A 23,700-nucleotide genomic window follows, 5' to 3' on the forward strand; every position below is an offset into this window, starting at 1 on the left:
TGCTGCACAAACAAATACACTGACATTCATAACAACTGATGCGTTAACTGGGATTTGAATAGAATCATTTAAGCATTAATAACATTTCCATCTCTGGAGGTCAAGCCTTTTCACTCCCGTGTGTTTTGACATCCATTAGTAACCGAACATATTCCTAATAGAAAGCTAATTAAAGCCAACACAACAAGCATTTGTTTGCATAAATATAAATGGACGCTGGAGATAAAATTAACCCCACAGTACTGTGAGAGCCTAGCATACGCAAAAGAATCCTAACATTTAGGGTCAAGACAGCAGATCTATATTCTTAACTACTACACACAAAAAATGCAATACTGGGTGAGGTAACAGCGATGCTCCCAGGCCAGCATCCCATCTCCTGCCACAGAAGCTTTAGGAAGAAACTAAAGACCTCGCTAGAGGAGAAGCACATCCCCAGGTGATCATCTACCAAAACCCCAAGCAATTACTTGTGCTCAGAAACAAGACTTCCTTATTTTCATATATGTCAAGGCAAGTCAGGTAACCTAAAGGTCACGGAAGATAAGTACGCTTACTTGCTCCTGGCCTGCAGATATGCAGAGTTGTTTTTTAAGGTTATTTTTGTTTTTGTCATGGTTTTTTTAATGGGAATTTTTGTTCTTTTGTTTTGGTATTTTTAGAGAAGTTAGACCATATCTACGGTTTCAATGAAGTTAACATTTAAGTTAAAATACAGCTATTGGTGAGAACAGATTAATAAGGGATTTGTGCTTTCTGCTTGTTGATCTTCTTATAGGGCTGTACCTCAGAATCCTAAATGTACAACTGGGATGCTAGTAAAGGCTAGTTCAGGGGAAAAAAAAAAAAAAGAGATGTTCTTAGGACATTTTTCTGTGTTAAACATAGCAGAGGTCAGTTTGAAAATTAATTTATTTCAACACACAGAGGAAAAGATGCATAGATGCATATACAAGACAATTCAAAATACCATAACAATGGGCTGCAAAATAGCACTTCTAAGTAGGTTGGAAGAAAACAGATGCTTCTGCCAGCTGCAGTCAAAAAACACCCTCAGTATTACACAAAGATGTATAAAAGAAGCCCAGGGACCGATTACTAGTTGAAAGATAAGCAGGATATTTTGAAGAATGGCTCAAAGCACATAAGCGTCTAAATTCCTTAGCTTCCAAAAGACCTTGGGGGGTGAGAGCAGGGGGAGACTATGGTGACCTAATTCCTTGCTTCCAGATGGATTTTTTGTTTCCTTTTCCCTCTGATAGAAGCAAGCCTAGGCACTGCACATTGTAGCATTCAAGCAGGGCTGTATTTTACAAAGATTTATAGAAAACAAATAATCTGTGTGACTATATTACAAAACAAGGAAATAATGCAGCTGCTAGCTCATGACAAGTGGAGGATCTCTAGTTACTAGCAATGTCTATTATCCAGAGTTATTTTTCACACCCATTACAGTTCACCATATGATCTCACCAGCATAAGGAGGGAGTGGGTGCAAGGGAGAAAGTGGGATCACTTCTTTCAAGTGATTTAAAACATTCATTGGAGTTGTAGGCTAGGATAAATAACAGAATTTCCCTGCCTCCTTCTTTTCAACATTTCCATACATTTTCACTTTTGGGCTTTAATCTTGTAAGCTGCAGTTACTTTGGCCCAGACCAAAGGCTGGTCCTGCATTGCGTCTGCCAGGATAGTGGCCAATAGCCAGAACTATAGGGGAGTATAAGAAATATGACAAATTTAATATGACCCTTCCTCCATCAGCTTCCAATAACCAGTAGTTTAGAAATCTCTATGCAGAGTTCACTTAAACCATGAAAGAATCATGGTAGAAATATTGCTTCTATAGTTAACTGCTACTTGGAAAAGAGTTTTAAGTTAAAACACAAAAAACCCCATGTATAAACATATATAAAATATAGGTCTGATCGGAGAAAGGCACCATCATGTCACATAGCTGCAGTAATCATTGCAGTTCACAGGTAGGTGCACGAGCTGTCATATGCACAAATACAGTCAGCAGTAATTACTTAAAAAAAAAACCAAAACCAACTGAAAAATCTACACTGAGGGAAAAGTAGTCATGGTAAAGCATCCCCAGAGCAGCAGAGAAGCCATGCTTCAGAGCCACTCAAGCTATAGCAATCTGGCTGCTCTCCCAGAGTGACTCATCACCCACACCACCTAGGTCAAACCGACAGCACAGATACTAGAGAAACTTCTCTCCCACGCACACAGTTATTAAACAATGATCAGTCCAGCTGCTTATCCAGAAAGATTCAAGAGATCTATCGTGTAAAATAAAACCCCATTGTTCCTAGCTTTTAATAATAATTCTCTGAAAAGCATCTCTAATGATCGTGACCACACAGACTTTATGGGAGAGCTAACCCTGGAGGACAGACCATATGTTTTTGCCCTGGGAAAAGCCGTGAAGCGTTTCTTCCTGGACCCACTGATCAACTGGAAGAGGAACTTTGGTTTGGGAGACAAGCAGCTGGAGAGGGGAAAAGGAGGAGAATATCACAAAGGTTTTTAAACCATAACTGCTGCAAAGATGTTGTAGTAGAAGTATCTGCTTGCTACTTACTGCAGTACAGCAGCTCTCAAGGCGCTCTCAGACACAGAAAGGCCTCCTGCATCACCAGGAACATGCAAAAGCTTATAACTGTCCACCGTAATGGTAACTCTACCCTTGCCTTCCTCTCCCTCCTAGGAATTAATGTCCTCGGGTTTCTGTGGGTGTTCACCCTAAAGCCTTCCCCAAACGAATGAAGTTCATCTCGCACACCAGTACGCTGGCATACATAAATAGGAGCAGGATTATTATTCTGGGAAATTAGTGAAAAAGGCAACAGGGAGACCCCGTAGAAGTTGCCTTCACCAACTGCCTGTTGCCTTTTTTTTTTTTAGCTCAAGTACAAGTAGTGCTTTAATGTTTTCCTTTAGACAAACTATTTTGATAAATGTTTATGGAAGTAAAATGAAATTCCCCACTGCGTGAGTAGCTGAATGTTTAGACAGTTTGACATAGGAAACATTATACAGTCTCTGTAGCAGTTTGTAGGAAAGTTTGATGCAAGATCAGTTTCCTGTTCCAGTCATGACACATTGTAATTTATAGTAGTAGACGACGAGGTAGCAGCTCTGAGGGAAGCATCATGCCAAAATAGAGGGCATGTCCTTGGAAATAATACCATTCACAGAGCAGCAGTTTGCAAGCTTTTGGGGATTGTTTGTTGGCTTTTTTTTTTTTTTTAAATGAGGCAACAGAAAGAAAAAGAGTGCAGATCTCAAATTCTCCCACATGCTTGTAGCAGAATGATTGATAATACCTCTCAGAGCTTAATCCAGACGAGGAATCCACTGCATGAGGTGCTCTACAAACAACGCAGCCCTTTACCTTTACAAATGTCACCTTTCCTGCTTACCTGGAACTACCATCCACATGGAGTAATTTTGCAGCCTGAATCCCAAACTCTGCAGGAGAGATGTAGTGTTTTCTCCACTGCTGCAGATGTTCCAGATCTTCATCCAAGCTCTCTTCAGGGCCTCATTCAACCAAGTATTCAGCCTAGTATTGCTAGTAAACATGAAAATTTTAATAAAACATCCCTCACCCTGTGGTAACATGAAGTAACGTTTCCCAACCTTCATTTTTATCTGCAGTTTGATAGTTTTGGCTTTGATGGATCTGTGGAAACAACCAAGAGTAACAGCAGATTGTGGACTGTAGTGCCAGGTAACGTTCAAGCACCGTACAAACGGGAAACAAACCAACTATTTTATTTTTAAGTAATATTTTATTTTCTGTTAGCTTTGTATACGGAGCTTCAGCCTAGTTAACACGAACTGTGCACTGCAGGTAGCTGTAGGGACAGGAATGCTTGCATGCTATGCCTTTGCAATGCCACCAGCTCTAGAAAGCACCACTTTACATACTTTTCAAAACACCAAACAAATGAAGTAGTATTTGCACGAGAACATTGCATTATAATGGCAAAAAACATGTGTAAACCTTTTTGCATTACTCAAATACAGTATCTACCTTGAAATATTAGGCCATATCCCTACAAGGTAACGTGTTATGGGTGAGCTCTCTGAACAGGGGCTTGCTGTGTTCGTAAGCTAAGGCCTGCTATGAAATCCCCGAGTGCCTTCTACAAAACTGCAACTTGGCCTTTGAGCCAAGCGCAGGTTCTGCTTTGACCAACACAGTCCAGATAGCAACATGCCAGTTGCACCGAAGGAAGAATTTGCCCAAGCCACAGCCGATCTTCATCTTTCAGCGTCATACAATGTACTCTTCGTGTTGTTCTCTGACAATTCCAAGTGGTCACTTTCCAAAGTGACCTCTGGTCGTGGTCACCTGCTTAAATACCAGGGATCAGACTTTCTCTAGGACATAACACAGGTAACTCCTCTTAAAATTAAGATAGGTAGCAGGGAGCTCACTGGCAGGAGCCAGGTTCTTAGAGTACTGAGAAATCTACATTCCGATATTTAATTTAAAAGTTTAAGTTTAAAAACTTTACCCTAGAGCTTTAAATTGCTGGATCCTCCATTAGAGTATACTCCATAAATCAAAACTTCAGCTTTTGGGGCTGTGGCTGCATTGACACTAGACTAGATTAGTCACATTGCTGAAAGCCCTTCATTGCTTGCCGTTTCATGGCCTCTTCCTCAAGTACCTTGCAGTAAGACCTGCTTGCAAATCAGAGGTTAAATGTGGTCCAGACAAGGTCAGACAATCAATGCATACTGTACTCTTGGAAAGGCTTAGGTTGGTTTCAGGCTTTTTCCTGGAAATTAATTTCTGTTTTAAATAGCTTGATTGAACCTATATATACGTATATTTAAACTTCCCTTAAAAGTTCGTCCTCTTAAAACAGAGTTTTGGATTTCATTTCTCTCAGTGGCATTGCAGTTAAAGAGGGGTGAGCGCACCCGTTTGATGTTATCCGGCTGAGTAAGACATGAGCATAATGAACATGGTCACGCTGCTCTTCTGTTAATCCACCCTCAACATCTACACAACAGCAACCTACACAACAGCAGCAGAGTGCAATGTATCTCCTTGCAGCATTCACCCCATATGGAAGTAATAATGGCTTCTGTGCTTTTTGTACTCTCAGATCCTGACAATCCATGGTCAGACATACTCATGCACACTGATGCCTGGTCTGGGCTTCCCATCACAGCCAGGTTTCTGGCACGGCTTTAATAAACCATCAAACTACCTATTTTGAAAGCAAGGTAAGGAGGAGGAAAAGAGAAAGTAGGTGTGAAATATTTCATGAACTTTGTAAACCAAGAAAACAGGTCACAATTCTGTCCAATGAAGCCTACAATCCTCCTCAAGATGCACAGAAACTGTTCAAAGCATAAATACTCAATGAATGCCAAGCCTGCACAGTGAGGCAGGTTTATGCTCTCTGTAGGAGCTTAAGGAGGGTCTCACTACGTTGCTTACATTTTGTTTCCATGCACAAGAAGTCTCTGAGATGTATTTATTCCATTCATACGAAATAACAATTTCATGTACTTAAAAGAAAAAAAAAAGAGAAAGACGGCAGCACAGAAAGTTTTCTTCATTACAAAGTGTTTTTCCATCAGGCAATTATTTATAGGAACTTTTGTTAACACTGGAGTTTAGGCTCTGGAACAAAGTGGATATATTGTTTACCAGCTTTGCCAGTCAATCTTCTCTTACAAAACCTCTCCCTTCCCCCTCTCCTTTTCCAGCCAAGTCAGTCCCCAGCTCAGGAGTTTCCTTTGTCACCAAGATCTCCTTTTCCACAAATTGTCCCTTGAATAATGCCATCTTCAATGTAGTGCCCCGAGGTATCCGTGCTCCTGCAGAGAACTGTCGAGGGGATCCGCGACGAGCGTCTGTCCTGGCTTTTATCCTCAGAGGAGCAGCAAATCATCCTTTTCATGGTACCCCACATCTCATCATCTTTGTATGAATAAATTATTGGATTCATGACAGAGTTCAACAGGGCCAGGAGGAGAAACCACCTTTTAACATTCTGAATCCCACAGTAGGTGCAGTTCAGACCATCAAGCAGTAAGACGACCAGGCCAGGGGTCCAGCAGACAACAAAGGCACCTAGAAAAAAAGGAGACAAAAAAAAACCCACCAAAAAACCAAACCACCAAATGAACCAACCCAAAACCACAAGACTTCGAACTGCTAAGGGTTTGGGGATTTTTGGCATCTTACAAACTTACTGGGTTCATCAAAATTCTACATAAAAATTATAAAAGCAGGAGATGACAAAATTCTAATGACAGTAGCAAAAAATGTATCTACTACAGCTTCCCTGCCAAGCCCTGAGCATGAGGCAGGGCAGCTCTCAGAAGGCTTCAGGGAGCAAGAATCCAGCTGCTGACAGCATCAGCTCAAACACGAGTGGGGAAAGGTCATCACAACAGTGATTTGTCCATGCTGATAAATAAAGAAGAGCATTAACAAGCAGAGAACTTGCGCTCTGAATGCGGACTTCCTCTCTTCATCTCCTGTGCTGGAGAAGATACCAGGTGGCCCACTTCCACCACTGCCACAACACGACCCAAAGAGGAGACGTGTCTTCTGTCACACTACAGTTGGCGCTGCGGAGCTGTAGGCACAGTGCCCAGTTCATAAAACAAGAGCCACATAATTTAAACATGTCCTGGCTGGAAATGCATCCTAGCGTAGGATGCATGCCATTGCCTGCGACACACAAGCACTGCTGGCTCCCCAGCTGGAGCAGCAGCCCACCTCTCCACTGCTCCCTCCCGGTCTGTGCGTGCTGGGTACCTGAGACCCAACAACTCGGATCCAGGAAACAAATTCAGTTGTAAATGAAAAGAGAGAAAGAAACAAATAGATGAGTTAGCAAAAATGAAAGGAAGGATGTAGCAGTCAGGGCAAAGAAATGAAGCAAAGAACAGAATAAAAAGCAAAAATAAAGACAAAAAGGATGAGGAAGTAAAAGTGTAGTGACGGAGGAAACAAGAAAACTCTTAAAGAGGGTCATTTCCCCAAAACATAGCAAGAAACCACAGGACCAGCTCAGGAGCAGCAGAGTCCTCATGTTTCAGCTGTGAGGCAGAAAAGACAACAGCCCTGTGAGGAACGAGTGAGACACAAGGTGATAATAAAGACCGAAAGATACAAAGTAGGACAACTCATTCCTCTCTCACCAGCCCCTCAAAGGCTGGTGAAAGGGGGAATAAGGGAAAAGAGATCTTAGAGTGAAGAAAATATAAAGAAACCCTAAAAACCACAACTCAGGAGGAAGTTCAATATTGCATTTGCATCTTTCCATGTTACTGGACATCCCCGCCACAAAGGCAGGGGTGTGGGCAGGACTGGTGGGGAGGGGGGAACATCGCGACCAAACGCAGCCCTTGGCCACGAGCCTGGGAGGGGTCCTGAGCTGCCCCATCTGCCCTCCTGCCTCCCCCTGGCACCACAGCCTGTCATCCCTCGCCTTGAGCCCAAGGAAGGAGTAGACATATGCATGATAATACTAACTTAGCACAAGCCACAATTGCTGTCTGACATACAGAAATAGTAAAATTACAACTCTGCACAACTGTCACCGTTTGAACAACGTACTGAGGAAATTCCAATCATTTATAACAGCAGTTTCCCCTTTTTGGGGCTTAGAAAAAATAATCAAACAAATAAGGATGATAGTAGCTACACGCTAAAAAGCTCTCCTGGGGATGTTGGTATCTGTTCAACAATTTTGGTAGGGAAAGCAAGTCCAGCTCATTTTTTTTAAAGCTGCTGGTTTTCCCATATCTGAGCTGTGCAAGCAAGCAACGAGAGGGCAGCCTGGCTCATGGCAGGACGCAGGCAGCACCGGAGCCAGGACTCAGCGGCGCATCAGGCATCCCACCAGCTGTGCTGTGCACAGGGGCTGGTTTCAGCAGCACTGGACACTTCTCCCCATCGAGGGTCTTAATGGACACTGTGCCCACCTGATTGGGCAGGCCATAATGGTATATGAAATGAATTAATGTGATTTAGTAAACATTAGGATTGCTGAAAAAAACTTATCTAGGACAAGGTACCATGGATCTTGCTGCAAATCTATGCTCCTGGAGTCCAGACAAAATTCAACCGATTTACTATGTTCCAGGCAATATTGTACAGAACAGAAATGCAAGAGACCACCTCCTCAGAAACTGCATTTTCTACTGTGCTGTACCAAGATTTTTGCTATGCTAAATACTAATTTCATGGTGTTAGTTTGGAGATACTGGTTACCATCAGTAACATTCTTCCGTTGCCCACTGGCATAGGAACTGCAGGCTGCTACCACAACGCTTCTCTGGTCAGTCTCTATACTACACACTGGTTTGGCTCCAGTGTGCTGAGTAAGCAGTTGTGATACCAACTCTCTCTTACAGTCTATAATGGAGCAAATACTGCTGATTTATTGCCCTGGGGTTCAGCAGTCAACCCCATCCATTTTAACAAGCACGGGAACCAGACCACCCGGACACAATACGGTGCCTAGTTGAATGTATTTGGACAAAGAGCTTTTGCTAGCCACCAAGGGTCACTGGCAAAGTTGCCAACTCACCAGCTCCATGCAGAAATTAAAATGGTAACAAACCCTCCTTAGAAAAAGCACTGAAAGCATTTTGACCACTTACACCACAAAGCCTGCAAGGTCCAACCCTGCTTTCATGGAAGTCGGCAAGAGAGGAAACAGACCCCAAAGCCACATTTAACAAAAGACACAGACAAAACCCTTTCAGACAAAGCCCAGGATCACAGGCCGGATTAGTCCATGAACTCCTAGGGTATATCCACGTCTACCTATACAGGCAAAGCCCTAAAAGGTTTCAGTGGCAAAAGTAAGGGAAGATAAAGACATCTGCAGACACGTCTCTGCACATTTCCCCCACCCCACAACTGAAGACAAGGACAGGGGGCAGTGCAGTGACAGTGTCGGAGTTACTGGCTAGGGCTTTCATGGGGCTGTTGCTTTGACTCCATCAAAGATACATTTTGCTGTGTAGGGAGACAGCACAAGGGATTCACACCCTGCTCTTAGCACCGCAGAGATGAAAGCGAGGCATGGCTCACGCTTGCAGCCTTGCTCAGATTTTGCTATTTTTGCCACAGAGCTTTCAGAGGTAACCATGGTTCAGCATAAATACGTAGCTTTGTTTTGGCCCTTTGGTGATTTTCTTGTTTGCAGACTCTTCAACCCGTAGGAGCTCCTCTCCCTGACAGAGTGCCACACTCCAAAAAGAATTTAATTTCTGGTACTCTAAAATTTGCAGAAGTGACATGAAATATAGCCTGGCTGCAATGCGGATGAGAACAGCAGCTCTGAGTCTTCCCACCGGATTACGGGAGATGAGGTGCCACAATGCCTGTTTGAGGATTTTCCATTAGATTTAAACATGTATTTTTTTGTAGATTATATCATCTCTGCTTGAAAATGAATTCCTAGGTACCTGGAAGCACTACTGATGCTTTGGCAGCATCATGTCGTAAACCTCTGCACATTAAGGCTGTCCCTGTAGATGCCAACACTGAGAAAGAAGAGTGCAGTAACTTCCAGTTGCCTTTGCCACATGTGCACCCGAGTTAAAGAGCAACTTACCAATTAAACTATAAATTCACTGAAACTGCAAATCATCTGCCCAAAAGCTGCTATTTCAGCAGGAATCTCACTGCCAAGTTCAGATGAGCTACCGCATACACACCACCTGAAAATCACATACCCGCACACCTGCAGCCACCCTTCTTCAAAGCTACACTCCCAGGCTTAGCTAGGACTATGCCACAAGGTCAGCCTAAGAGGATTTTAGCCCCTTTTGCCAGGTTTCACATCTTCCAGTTTCAATCAGATAACTTCCTACGGTTTAGCACGCCAAAGGGAAAGCCGTGCTCCTATCCTGTGATGGACCATTTCAGGGGTTATGGTAGGAAAAGTTACGTGACAGGGGCCTGAGTCCCAGCCTCTGCAAGAGGCCATCCAGGCCCAAAGGGTAGTGCAAAAAGCCACCTGCAGCTGCGATCACCACGAGTCCTTGAAGTCACCCTGAAATCCAGATTCCCCCAACTCTTAACTGTAGGACCACAGGAGGAGAACACCCAGAGAGGACCGCAATGTTTTGCTGGAGGGGCAGCCAGCCACAGGCCCAGCCTCCCCAAGAAGTGAGGGGGAGGCAGATGGGGTGAGCAGCATGCCAGCAGCACCCAGCTTCACGCAGCCTCCTTCCACACAGCAGTGGGGCAACAGGATTTTGTCCTGAACCTCCCATGAAACCAAGAGAGCACATTAACGAGAACTCTGGTTCTCATCATGCTTCATCAGGCAACAGAGCATCTTGGAAGAGCTTTAAGTTAAGACCGTATCAGATGCGTACTCCAAAGGATTTTCAGATGTCTTGGAACAAGCCATTAAAAATAACTGCCTTGGGCAAAATCCACATGCCGCATAGAGCTGTAGGTTGTTGTATCAGTGGATGTAAGCAGAATTTTGGAAGAATCACTTTGGTCACTTGGTGACTGCTTTGGTAATTGGAAAGCCCAGAAAATGTGCTATTCAGTTTCTAATACATTTTGCACAGTGTGCTTGAATGACTTGGCCAGGAATGCACATTTCAAACTGTTTTAAAAAACAAATCCCCATTCCTAGAAATAAACTTTTACAAAAAGCCTCTCAGAGTAAAAATTTGGAGGAATGATATGAAGGAACATGCCAAGATATACTTCCTCTGACAAAGGAGTTTTGGGCAGGTCCTTGCACCCAGCAACACACGCACTCAATTTGACTTCTTTGGAAGCAGGCTCTGATTTGGTTTTGTTTCTGACTGACAAAGTAAATATATAAAATTATGATCTCGAAAGTAGCTTTACTTTAGGAGTAATACTAGAAACTCAGGCTTTCTAAGTTAAATTTGCCTGGCCCAGCATACAATGTCAGTAAATGCTTTGCCCAAGTTATAGTTTAATCTTGTGGCTGAAAAGCCATATTCTGCAAGTAAGAAAAAGCTAATGCTGATCTTTAAATCAACCTATAGTTCTAAGGCCCCTCCCCCTAGTAGAAGAAAGAATAAGTTGAAAATGAAGTTCAAAGTGGAGTTCCACACAGCATCATGGCCATGGTGAGAACAGAAGACCTGCCACAGGCTAAAGAACCACGAGGGATCAGCAAATGGCAGCCACCGTCGCTGTCCCTCCAACTCCCACATCAGCCAGCTGCGTGTCCTCCCCAGCACGCAGACCACCTCTCTGCTCTCACCTGCAAACAGGCACGGCTGGCATCAAGAGCTAACAGTGTTATTCCAACACTCACTTTGACTTATACAAAACCAAAGTAATATTAACTACATAAACATACATATAAATTAGACAAAAATAAATCATCATGCAGAACCTTATGTGACTTCCCAGAAAGCAGCCTGCAGTTCTGCCTTCCATAAAGCAGCTCAATGAACTGCTTTTTAAAAGTGCTTTTCTTTTTGTCTCTTTCCAACGCAGCAGTTAATTACAGTCTACCTGATGCTTATGCATTAGCGCAGGATCATATTTGGAGCAAGTCAGAGTTTTTCTGCAGAGATTTTCTCCTGCCAGGTGGATGGTTTAAGTTTCACTGCACGAGAACTTCAGGTGGGCCAAAAGATCGAATCTTGCCCCTGCAAGTCAAGGCGGGGACAGGAACCACCACCACATTGTCTCCTTTAGGTTCTATAAAGTCAAGGGAAAAACAGGAAGGGCCACTGGGGAAGGATATAGAAGGGAAAGGCTCTGGCAGTAGACAAGCCAACTTCAGAAGACGGGAGTATAAGTGAGAACCTTATACTTGCTTGAACGGTCAGTCCACTTTCTTTTCCAAGGCACTGTAAAGTTTAGCTGATCTCAGCTTCTGAAGCGTTTTAAAGCATCATTTGGTAGACAAAGGTGTTGTGTACTACAGCATTATTGTTTCAGGGGGAAAAAAAAAGAGAAGAGAACCAGATACCAGACTGTGCAAACAGCATCCATAGACCGCAAGGGGAAGAAAGTATTCCTACCCTGGCAACTCCTACCTCCATGAAAAGTGACACTTTTCTCCCAGAGCACTCTAGTAGTGTGTCCCAGGCATACATGGACACCAGCTTTCCCAAACACTCCCGCTTTCTTGTGCTGTCTCATACAACATCAGAACAGTTGTCAGCATGGTAAAGCCATATTTGTGGTTTTAGAGTCCCCCGCCACCTGAGCCCAGCATCACAAGTGTCCCGTGGTACAAGCCACGCTCACATAATGCCTGGCTTCCAAAAAACACCTCACTCAGAATCAAGTCTTCCTGAGGAAAACTGACTGCTACAGCTAATACTTCGTTCCAACAATCAATCATCCGCCCTGTGCATCTCTAATTTAACAAGCAGCTACATCACAACTAGGTGAAGAAGTGATCTGAGCTGCCTAAATATCAGAGCAGTGTCTCTAGGGCAGAACCCAGGTCAAATCTCATGTTATGACCTAGCGATCCAAGGCCATACTGTATCAGCATCTGAAAATATTTTGCACTTCACAGAATGAAGGTGAATTCTCCCCTTGCAAAGCAAATCTCTGTCAAAATCACAGACCCACCAGCCATCCTCTCCTTTCCCCAGGGAAGATGCATTTCCAGGGGGAAGAACTTACTAGGTTTAGGAAACAGCCAAGGGGAAGAAGTGCAAAGAAAACTATCCACATCCAGCCATAGGATTCATGGCCTTGTGCAGAAATTAAAGAACATTCTTTTGAAAATGTTCTCCCAGCTAGTTGTGAATCTTCACAAGCCTTCCTCCAAAGTGATTTTTGTATTCACACACACACCCAAAAAAACCCTGTAGATAATTTGTGTTTTGTAACAATCTGCCTACAACATAGACATTTTTCTTCTATGGGTTGACCTGTCCTCTACTTTGCATTCTTGCACGGTGCAACACTTATTTCACTGTCTAAAGCAGACAGAAGTCTAAATGCCTCCAGCACTTAAAAGTTTGGTGAGGGTTTTTGTTTGTTTGTTTTGGTTTAGAGGGTCAGGGGTCTTTGGTTTTGTTTAAAAAAAAAAAAAAACACCAACAAAAAACCCAGGCAAAACCAAACCAACACAAACACATTCATTGGCACTGCCAGCCTTGCATGCTGCGGTTTGTAGTCTCTTACCTAAAAGAGTCATGACGGTCTTCATAAGCTTCACAGGAGTTCTCCTACGGCTAATGGATCCGCTAGTGTGCGACGACAAGACATTAGTTTTCCTCTGGACGTACATGTAGATTCTTATGTAAACCACCACCATAATGAAGAAGACAACGAGGTTTAAGATGCTCCAGAACACCAGGTAACTTCTGCTGTAAATAGGTGCCAGGGATGAGCAGGCGGTAATGTCACAGAGGCAGTTCCAACCCAGGGTAGGAACAGCACCCATGAAAATAGCAATGGCCCAAATTGATATAATTAAAAAGGTGACTCTCTTCTTCGTGAGATTACTGTGGATTTTCATCCGCATTATCGACATGTGCCGCTCAACAGCTATGACAAGGAGATTCACCAAGGAAGCTGTCAGGCTGGTGTCCAGAAGACCCTGACGCAAAAACCAGCGGTTAACAGTTAATGTCTTAGACACTGGGCCAGTGTTGAACATCAAGAAGACATAGGCAATTCCAGCAAAAAAGTCTGCAGCAGCTAAGTTGGCCAGGAGATAGTAAAAGGGAAAATGAAACCTCTTGTTCTTGACCACAGCTGCTATGACCAAGGAATTTGAAATGAAAATAAAGAGACAGAAAAATGTCCCAAAACACAGAACAACAATCAGTTTTGGTCCTGTCCACTCATCTACTGTGTCAGTGTTTGTCTTGTTATAGAAGAAGTCCATGCGCTTATCATAGTAGCATTCGTTCATCCTGGATTAAAGCCCCTGCATCCTAGGAAGGGCGGAAGGAAAAAAAGAAGGATTAAAAATCAACTATGGACCCTTACTTCAATCACCATACCTAACAGCTATTTTGGGGGGAGAGGAAGGGGATGATATAGGGACATGATATATTAGTGTATATTTGGAGGCCTTAAGTAAAAATTCATGTTGTACAGAGTTAATGAAGAAGAAGATGCTCTGTCCACTGGAGGACTGCAGTGCATGATGCTTGGATGAATCAGGAAATTTTAAAAGACTTACCTGCTTACAAAACCCGAGCACAGTGCCTTTGCACTACCAGTCATACTGTACAGGCAGCGAAGTGGCAGTTAAGAGGTTAAAAGTGACTTTCTGGAGGTCACAAAGAAAATCTGAGCAACAGCCAAGCCATTCTTGCTGTGAAATCCCATGTTTGAGCCGCAGCACCATCATTATTTCCATTTCTTAATGTATCCAGTCAGGACAGGGAAGTATAAGTCATAACTCTTCCATTTTAGTGACTAAGCAATAAAAGGCCTATTACTGAAAAAAAAATTTTTTTGTTTTTTTTTTAATTATATATATTGATAAATGTAAAAACATACTTATATAAGGTGATACAGGGACATACATTCTGAGCACACGCCTGTTATTTACTGCTATAGGATTTAAGCAAACGTGCTGAAAAGGAAAAAACACATTCAACATATCTGACGGCTCTAAGGCCAGGGATTATTTTTATTGGGCTGTCAACCAAGAGCACTGTGAGGACCACACAGCCCAATTATCTTCAAAACCAAAACACAGCTCCCTACCCAACCACAGGATAAAGCAAACCCCAGCAACAGCAGTAGGGCTGGGGTTTTTTTCCTTATACCCACTCAGCACTATTTTGGACACAGGGCTATTAAACGTGATGGAAGGGGGAGTCTGTGTTCCAGATTACATCACATTTCAGCTACTCCGGTGAGGTCAATGTCAGCTGCCTTGGCAATTTTACTGCCTTTATTATGAACCAAACTGAACTCGAACTAATCTACACAGGCAGATCCAACAGCAATTATTCATGGTGACCAGACCCCACGCAGGGTCTCGCAGCCTAGCAGGGAGGGTTTGTGTCTGATCATCACTAGCCCTCGCATTCACTGTCAGTATCTGAATAAGGGTTTTAACAATGACTTCATTAATAGATATCGTATAGTTTTAGCAAAACCTAGGAACCCAACCGCGGCACAAGATCCTAATCTTGTTAGATATTATACAGTGTGGCAAGCCTGTACCTGACTCTAAGGACAGCGAGGAGGAAGTATCGGGATACAAAGCTGCAGGAGAGGCAGCGACTCTACTAATAGCTTTTGTAAAGCTCCTTGTGAGCCTCAGGCTGTCACAGGTGTCAAAGTGATAGCCTGAGTGAGGCTGAAAAAAAAAAACACCCTAGCAGCAGTTACAGGCAGGAAGATACAAAAAAGCATAAGCTTTCCAGCTCTGCAGCTAAAACTGATCACCGGCAAAGATTAGGTTTGCTTAGTCTCTTACTACCCTGTGGTTACTTAACAGTTGTATCTCATCTCTCCAGGGACTGGGAAGCAAATTAAGTGATCCCAAGCAGGCTGGATAACAAGCCACATTTATATTAAAAACTCCTTCTAAGTTTTAAGGTAAAAAGGTTCATCTGCCATTTAAGTTAGGCTACTTGTGTCATTTCTCTCATGCAATATTTGTATTATCTAATTTTAAATCAACTTGCACTATTCCATGAATATTATTTTCAGGAATGTGATTTTTTTTTTACATATTTCATTTTTCTAAACTAGCTCCTTAACCTTTTTTTCTTGGTCCCTACCCTACATCTAGTAGTCAACACGAAAGCAGGCCATTTGACGTTGCTGTCCATTTTATTCCTCAAGAACCTAGGCAGCCACTTTTATAAAAGAATATACTACTTAAAGCATCAAATTCAAGCACATAGTCAGAATTAAGAACAATTACTTAAGGACAAGAAGTGGAAGGAAACAAGTAAATCATCCCTTGTGCTGAAATATTACAGAGCATCCCTTCACGTAAAAATAAAAAAGCCTCAGAGACTCAGATCCACTGTAATTCAACGCCTACCGCTCCCTGTTCAGGGCAGCGTTGGGCAGTCAGTACATTCCCTGTTCTCACCTAGGAAGTACTCAGAAGTCAAATTCACTCTGTAAGTGACCAGAAGTCCCTGAGGAGCTGCGGATATCAGCTACTCAAGCAGCCGAGTGCTGGGAGCCCTGCCCCGAGATGGCTCTGCTCTTACCCACCAAGGCAGTAAAAGAATTGCCGAGCTTGACATGAGGCTTTTACAGGACAGCCCAAATGCCTGCAAATAGAAACAGCATTTTGGGCAAGAATGGCAGAAAAAAAAAAATCTGTGAAAATTATAGGGCAGGTTTTCTGAACATGTATCTTACTGTGTAATCATCTCAACAGACAAATCTCTTGCAGCGACAGGAGAGTAAAGAGACCTGCAGATACTTTTCGCATCTCATCTGGAGAACAAGCTTAAAGAAACACAGAATATCAGCTATGAACCTATTATAAATACTTCATCTTATTGAGATCCCACCCTCATTTGAAGTAGCACCCAAAAGAAAAAAAAACCCGTACATCTGTAATTCTCCACCAAAATAATCACACTATGAACACTCACTGTCACACATCAGAGCACAAACGACAAATGATTTTGAAAGCAACGTCTTGAGGTGTTGAGATAAGGCAGGAGAGAGTAGAAAAGCATCCAGCTGAGGTCTCAGGGTCACAGGGCAGACTTTGGAAATGTCCACATGGAAGCTGCATCAAAGCAGTAGCTGACCTGGAGCTAGTTTGCATCCCAGTCCTTCAGAGCAGAGACAGCACTGGGCCGTCTGTACCAGCCTATGTACATAAAGCACTTGTCACACCAGGGTCCTTCCAAACAGTGGCTTATTTCACACCTTCATTTTATTTTAAGGCCTCCCAGGAGAACTAGCCTGGCCCCAGGGGAGCTGTGCAGCTGTGGCAGAGCTATGCGGCTGTACCCTCAGCGATCCTGCCCCAGACCACACCAGACACGAGAGATGCATGATAGGATATCCCGTATGTCCTGGCACGTCAGAGTCTAACACATTGCAGGACTCTGTTCTCCAGGTCTTCTCTTCTGCAGCCAAAGCAGAGATGTTTATCTTAGTCAGGGCAGGTTTAAACTTAAAAAGAAAAAAAAATCCTTAAATATTACATATTTCAGATTTGTTTATTAAGTACGCACAAATTTGAAGATTCAGGGAAAATATTGTTCATCAAAGTTTTAAAAATAATAGAAACTGAAATAGTAGAAAAACAGCTAAACTGATCAGCCTGGCCTTATAAAGACAACAGAGAGTCTTCTAGAGCCTGAGCAGAGAGGTCCCCAGTTCTGCTACTCAATTCATGAAGAATTGCCTTCTTTTGCTTTGAAAGTGGCTCTCATGAGCTTGATACTTCTCCTTTTTATGGGAAAGGGCAGCAAACAATCTCCATTCACCTCTTCTGTGCCACTCAGTATTTTAGAGCCCTTCGTATAGCCCTCCAAAAACTCAATGCCAGTAACCATGTATTGCATATTCTACAGCTGGGTTGAGCTACTAGCTTGCCGCAGGTCACTCGCAAGCAAATACATCAAAAATGTGCAAGTGCCAAGAGTCTACCCTTGTCAAAAATGTTCTTTTCCTTATTTCAATCTATTTAATTACTTCCATTCAACCAATAGCAGGTACAAAGATCTGAAACCGATGGACTGTGAAGTGTGTTTTCCTCTACCACTCTGAGTAAGCATAAGCTTTGAGTGGGAGTCATCTCTTCCAAAAATCTCAAAGGATTTGGTTCGGTTAAACTGCTTTCAAATGCAAAAGCGTGCAGTAAGAATTCTTCCCAATCCAGCACATCTTGAGCTCTGTTTGTCTTAAAGACAGCTTGTGAATTTGAATTAATTTCAAATTCCTCTATGTAAATGCAACTTGTATCAAGTCAGAATATGTTCTTCACCATTCTTAAAATAAAAATCAAGAATTTGCATGAGTATATAGGATTACACTAGCTACCTAAATAAAGTTAGTGAAATAAAACATCACCTAGATAATGTTTTGTGCAAAAGCTTCAGCTAGTTGCAAGCTAACACGCTTTAGTAGTTGTGTTTCAATTAGAATCTAGTTTACTTCAAGAAAGCCACTAAAAATCTGTATATTTAGAATGAAATTTAATATCAGTTATTTAATTCAAGGATTTTGCTGGTTCAAACTGTGATTAAAATCACCTTTTGAGTTACTTTGATTTAAAATTAAATTCAGCCTGTAAATCAGCTTTAACGTGAGTTACTTGTTATTAATGCAGGTATTTCTGAAGGAAAAACTCAAATAGCATTTTAATGAGAAGGTCATTACAAAATTTAGCCTGCAAGCCATAATGTGATTCATGGCACGCCCCACTGGTTTTCTGCCTCTTTCCTGTCCATTAAAAACCAAGTTGTTTCAATATGTTGGCCACAACCTTATTGAAGAGTTGGCATCAGTTTGGGGGGCTTTGATGGCTTCTGCCCTGCTCCTGTACAAATGCAACAGGGAGGGAGCGGACAAGCATGGGTTGGCACAGTGAGCTACCGTGAGAGGATTCAAGCCAAGCTTGCAGCTGGACAGAAAATTCCATCGAGCAGGACTGAACCTATAGGGGGACTTTAGCAGTGAAGTCCTATCGCAGGACTGAAAGTTAGCCTGGGTGAGAGGCGAGGGAAGTTTGCCCAGGCAGAACCCCAGCCTGGTTTACTGCTGTTTTTCCCGAGCTGGCACAGGGATCTCTGTGCAGGAATTCAGGGCGGTTCAGCATCCAAAATGATACACTCTGGAACAGAAAGAGGAACAGCGAAGCCGGTACAGTCCGGGCAGGTCCGTGGGACAGCGCAGAGGAGCAAGCTGCGCCCAGGCTCAGCTTGCAAAGTGGGCAGGCTGCCAGCCTATGCCAGAGCACTTCACCTCCCTGCCTGCCCTTGTCCATTAGCAAATACAAGGTATTAAATACAGTTCTCTAAGACATTTTGAAACTTTTTACAAAAGTTGCTCTTCAGAAAGCAGAGTTTATCACGCTGACTGATCACAGGTATTGGCGGCACAGCCAGGAGGCAAGTCACTTGAAATACTGCCTTCGCATTCAATCTCTTACTGCAGAGAAATATTAAGCAGCAGCAGCCGCCACCTATCCGCACACACTGCTCAGGCTTTTTAAACTTATCCCACAAGCAGCAGATGGCCCTTGATACAGCACCACAAAAGGAGTGTCTGGAGGCGTGCAGACTACGCAGCCCCTGGCAAGGGGTCCCGCGGCAGTGCTCTTGCTCGACCGCACGCCGTGCGACAGGCGGACACGAACACCCTCTGTCCTTTCCTCTTCTTCTGGATAAACCACCAGTGCTGCTTTTATTTTTCTTCTTCCCAAAAAGCTCTCACCTCGTTCCCAAGAGGAAGGCGCAGGCAGCAGAAGGAAGCCGGGGCGCTGGGCAGCCAAACTATACATACAAGCAGTACTAGTTCAGAAAGGGAATCGGTTCCTTGTTCCCCTCCACACCCTGCGTACATGTATGGCCATGGAGGAAAACACAGCCAAGTGATTGCACAGTAACCCAAGAAACCCATTCAGGTTACCTCAGCTTAGAAAGAAATACCAGTGCAGAAAAGGGTGTGTAACGCAGCAGAGGCCAAAAACGTTAATATGTAACTGTAAGAAGGAGTTTTGTGAGGTAAGTACTCTGGTTCACTTTTAACTGTCTTTAACAGTTAATTGATATTATAACAGAAATCAATTTAGAGAAACAAACTGAAAGGAAGCACATGAAGAACAAACTTATGCCCAAATATCTCAATCTAAACTGAAGCTTTTTAATCCGGTACTGTTAGAAGATGCAACGGAAGCTGACATTCGTTTTAGAGACAAATTATCTCAGAAGTAACTGTTTTACATTTTGTTTACTAAGGAAATTTTGCGGGCACTGCCTGTACTCAGAACAGCATGCTACATGGTCCACTTTAAGGAACGGAGAATATACTTTTTAAAAGCCATTTTTTCAATTCAGCTTTACAAATTGGGAAAAAAAGTTATTATTTAAAAACTATAAGGCTCAATGGGTAAGTTTTTTAATCCAGAGAATTTATTAGCAAGGCAACCTACTGCTGGTTGTGTTCGGCTATACTTTTTCTTTGTAACTTAAGTATCCCCAATTTCAGATAATTGGCTGAACTCAAATCAAGCACGCACAAGCAGCACATCCCATCATCTTGGTCTTCAACCCTTTTTAGAATAAGGAGAGCCGAGCACTACATCCATTTCCACTCCAAACGTGCTTCATCTACATAATGTTAACTTGATGGGAAGTGCAGCATTGCTCATACTTCCAGCATGGCTCTGGTCATTTCCAGTAATAGTCCATTTTAATGGCATCATCTTTTAGACTGAAAAGAGAAGGGACTGGGGTGAAACGAATCAAGATGATTCTTTGGCAACTCTTACATATCGGTGGTGGAAACATCCAAGGTTTCATTATTTATCATATATCCTGTGTAAAATACCGAGGCTATATGGTGCAAACAAAGGGCCTTAAGAAAAGTATTAAACCTATTAAAAGCGTAGAACCTGAAGACTGAACACCAAAGTTGCAGAGAGATGAAGTAGTACTGCAGCCACGGACCACGGCGCTCTGTACACACAGGCTGATAAGAAGCTTAAAAACCACTGTCGGGGCCCAGAGGTGCCACCCTGTGCGCGTATGTGACTGTGCTGTTCCTCTGCTAGGCGCTGCAGGCTGGCACGGGCAGTTGAACTGTGAAGCACAGAGATACAGGGGCACCTGCACCAAGGTATTACAAAGATCAGGCTCCGGCTGCTGAAATCCTGTTGTACAGGATCCCTTTAGTACAAAGCAGCTCTACTGCACTAAATTGTTTTTTAAAGCTCCGGTCCGCTGCAGAAAGTTGTTAGGGACAGATACTAAGTAACTCGCTAGTTACCACAAGTTTAGACTTCAGACTTTGGTAATTTAAGACTTTCTGAAATTATGGTTTACTAAATCTATATATGGAGTTCAAACTAAAAACTTCACTGCAAAGCTTTCATTTAGTCTCCTTTAAGTGTGGTTCTGGAAGGAGCTGGCAGGTCATCCTATAGTGCGGAAACAGACACAGCATTTAAAGTATTTAAAAGCCATTCAAACAGCCCGTACGTTGTGAAACATGCCTAGAAGAAAATACCTGTTCTGCTTCTAAACTAAGTTTTCCATTTCTGCAGAACTTCCAGGTCTGCTCATCGATCACTATCAGCTCCATTTCACAGTTCAACAAATCAGCTTTCTTTCAGAAAACCTACAGAATGTGAATACAGACTATTTCAGTCACAACCAAGTGAACTTTTGTTGTTTGCTTATTTCCAGCACATAGCTGACGAGGACCTGATTAAAACAAGCCACCTGACTGTACCTGGTCTGTTAACAGATGCAGAGCCCTGGTTTGCAGGCAAACATTTTGGTGGAACTGGGAGAAATGGTGGGTGCCAAGAAATATTTGCTAGAGACATGGAAGTGGACCTAATGGCTTAAAAGTAGTACCCAGGTATGGGAATCTTCAAGGCTAATACCCAAGAGGAATGTATTCTCTACCGTGTCAAACCTTATACTTCAGAGATTTTATTTCCTTCTCTGATAGCATAAAGACTATGTTGGAAGATGTTCCAAAATGGTTAATGGTCACGGTAGCACAGGAGGATAAGGATACAGTCAAACTTGTCTGAAACTATAGCCTGGCATCCTGCAAAATGCCAAATGCATCTTTCTTTACTTGCTGATAAGAAGTAAAGCTGGCAAGCTTTACTTGCTATTATGAGCTGCTGCTTCTTTACTGATCGTGCAAGGGGTTTTATTTAGTTTTTCATTTTCAATATACAGATAAACTTAGTGAAATCAGATTTTTCACCATACAACTGGACTTACATTGTGCTTCCTACTACACCTCTTAGACGACCGTAAGAATATGCAACAAAGCACATACTCTTAAAGCTATGGCAATGCATCTTATTAATCTGTAACAAGAAATGCCTTTTTCTAGATTCATATTACAGAAGGGAGAACAGAGCTACTTACATGACCTCTGAAACACAGAGGTAAAAGAGGGCATTTCCCCCCCCCCCCCCCTTTTTACCCTTAAGGAAAAAATAACTTATCAAAAAGATATAGTGCAAAACAGTATGATTGTATTTTTCAGTGCATTGCATAGATTAAGATGACATTTTCTATATTAAAAAAAAAAAAAAAACTTTATAAAAGAATCTGTGCCAGCCCCCCCTCTCCCGGTATATACTTACTACCAGTGCCTCAGCAGGACACGACACCCGTCCAAATCCAGACATGTGCGAACGAAGCTTCAAATACACAGAAACTCACATGTGCACGTAGGAAGTATCTACATTTTTATATATGCACCATATATTTATGCACACAGAGACTCGCACACGCGGTGGAGCCGCAGCACCGCGGTGCCCGGGGCTACGGAGGGGTACCGGCTGCCGGAGGGCAGCCCCCCGGGACCCCCTCTCCGCTCACCGGGAAGGGCCGGCAGCCGCCGCGGGGGCTCCGACGCCGGCGGCAGAAACTTCCATAAAACTGCAGAAAAGTTTTGTTCCGCCCGGCTACCGGGAAAGGGGGTAATAAATAAATCACGACGGTGGGGACGCCCGCGGTGCCGTCAGCGGCCCCTCATGGCAGGCGGTGGCGGGGGGCTCTGCCCGCTCCCCCACCGGCCCCACTCACCGGCAGCCTCCGGAGCGCCCGGCCCCGCCCCGCGGCCCCGCCCGGCCCCGCCCCGCGGCCCCGCCCCGCTCCCGGCGCCCGGGGGAGTTGCTGTGTCGTCCCCCCCCAGGCACGAAGGTTTTGCTTCGAGGCACGCAAGTCGGGCTTTGAAGCGAGTCAGAGGGGCAGAAGCCTAAAGGGTGGTGCTGCCCGACGAGCCCGTCAGGAGGTCCGTCATCACTCGCCTTTTGGGAAACAAAAGCAAAATCCCCCAAAAAAACCCTGCAGTAACTTCCATAAGCAGATCAAGACAATACAGACAAGCATCAGGCCGCTTCCTTCCAGCTGTTCTTCTAAACTCAGTATAAAAAGCAAACAAGATCCACCTCACACCCAATACAGCCACACAGACTCTTCCAGGCTCGTGTCACTTCCAGAAGGCACAACCTTGCACACAGAGCTTTGCCATGAAGGGCAAGTCAAACTCAGATGTAGAAGATGGTACAAGACCAAATTTACCTGAGGATCTTGATCCGATGGGTCTGTCCTACTGCTACCTACTTGAACCATTTACAGAGATCAGACAGATACACAAGACGGACAGAGCTACACACAGGTCTGCTGAGAGCTGGAGATCTGACAAAACAAAAATCTCAGCAGAAAGTCTCTGCTCCATTTCTCAGAAATCCCAGTAATGATCACACCATGAAACCTAGAGAGAGTGTTAAAGATGAGGTGGAGCCTCGTATCATGTTCAGAATATGAAATGCCAAACAGCCTCCGCTCCGGCAGCTTTTTCCTGCTTTATCCATCAATGGAAGGCCCTAAAATAAGAGCCCAAACTCCTACCCACCCTGCCCCCCTCACCTGAATGCTCACCTTGAAGACGGCTCAGAAAGCTTTCTTTTCCTCCTTCCTGCCCATTTCTTTCTAAAGTAGCCTTCTCACTGCCTTTCCACCCATTTCTTTCCCCCTTTTGTTAAGCCCTATAAAAGCAATTAGCAAAAA

At 43.5% G+C, this 23,700-nt stretch overlaps 1 protein-coding gene across 1 annotated transcript; it reads right to left on the reverse strand.

Annotated features, from left to right (window-relative positions):
- Positions 1-3,799: 3,799 nt before the first annotated feature.
- Positions 3,800-22,333, reverse strand: LPAR3 (lysophosphatidic acid receptor 3). The gene is made up of 3 exons (XM_075098040.1): positions 22,269-22,333; positions 13,163-13,920; positions 3,800-6,112 (listed from the first exon to the last, which is right to left on the reverse strand). Exons 2-3 carry the CDS (start codon positions 13,896-13,898, stop codon positions 5,763-5,765), a joined length of 1,086 nt encoding a protein of 361 aa, XP_074954141.1. The 5' UTR covers positions 13,899-13,920; positions 22,269-22,333; the 3' UTR covers positions 3,800-5,762.
- Between the last annotated feature and the right edge of the window lie 1,367 nt (positions 22,334-23,700).

The sequence above is a fragment of the Phalacrocorax aristotelis genome, chromosome 6 (genome assembly GCF_949628215.1).
Source record: "Phalacrocorax aristotelis chromosome 6, bGulAri2.1, whole genome shotgun sequence".
In the NCBI taxonomy this organism is placed as follows: domain Eukaryota; kingdom Metazoa; phylum Chordata; class Aves; order Suliformes; family Phalacrocoracidae; genus Phalacrocorax; species Phalacrocorax aristotelis.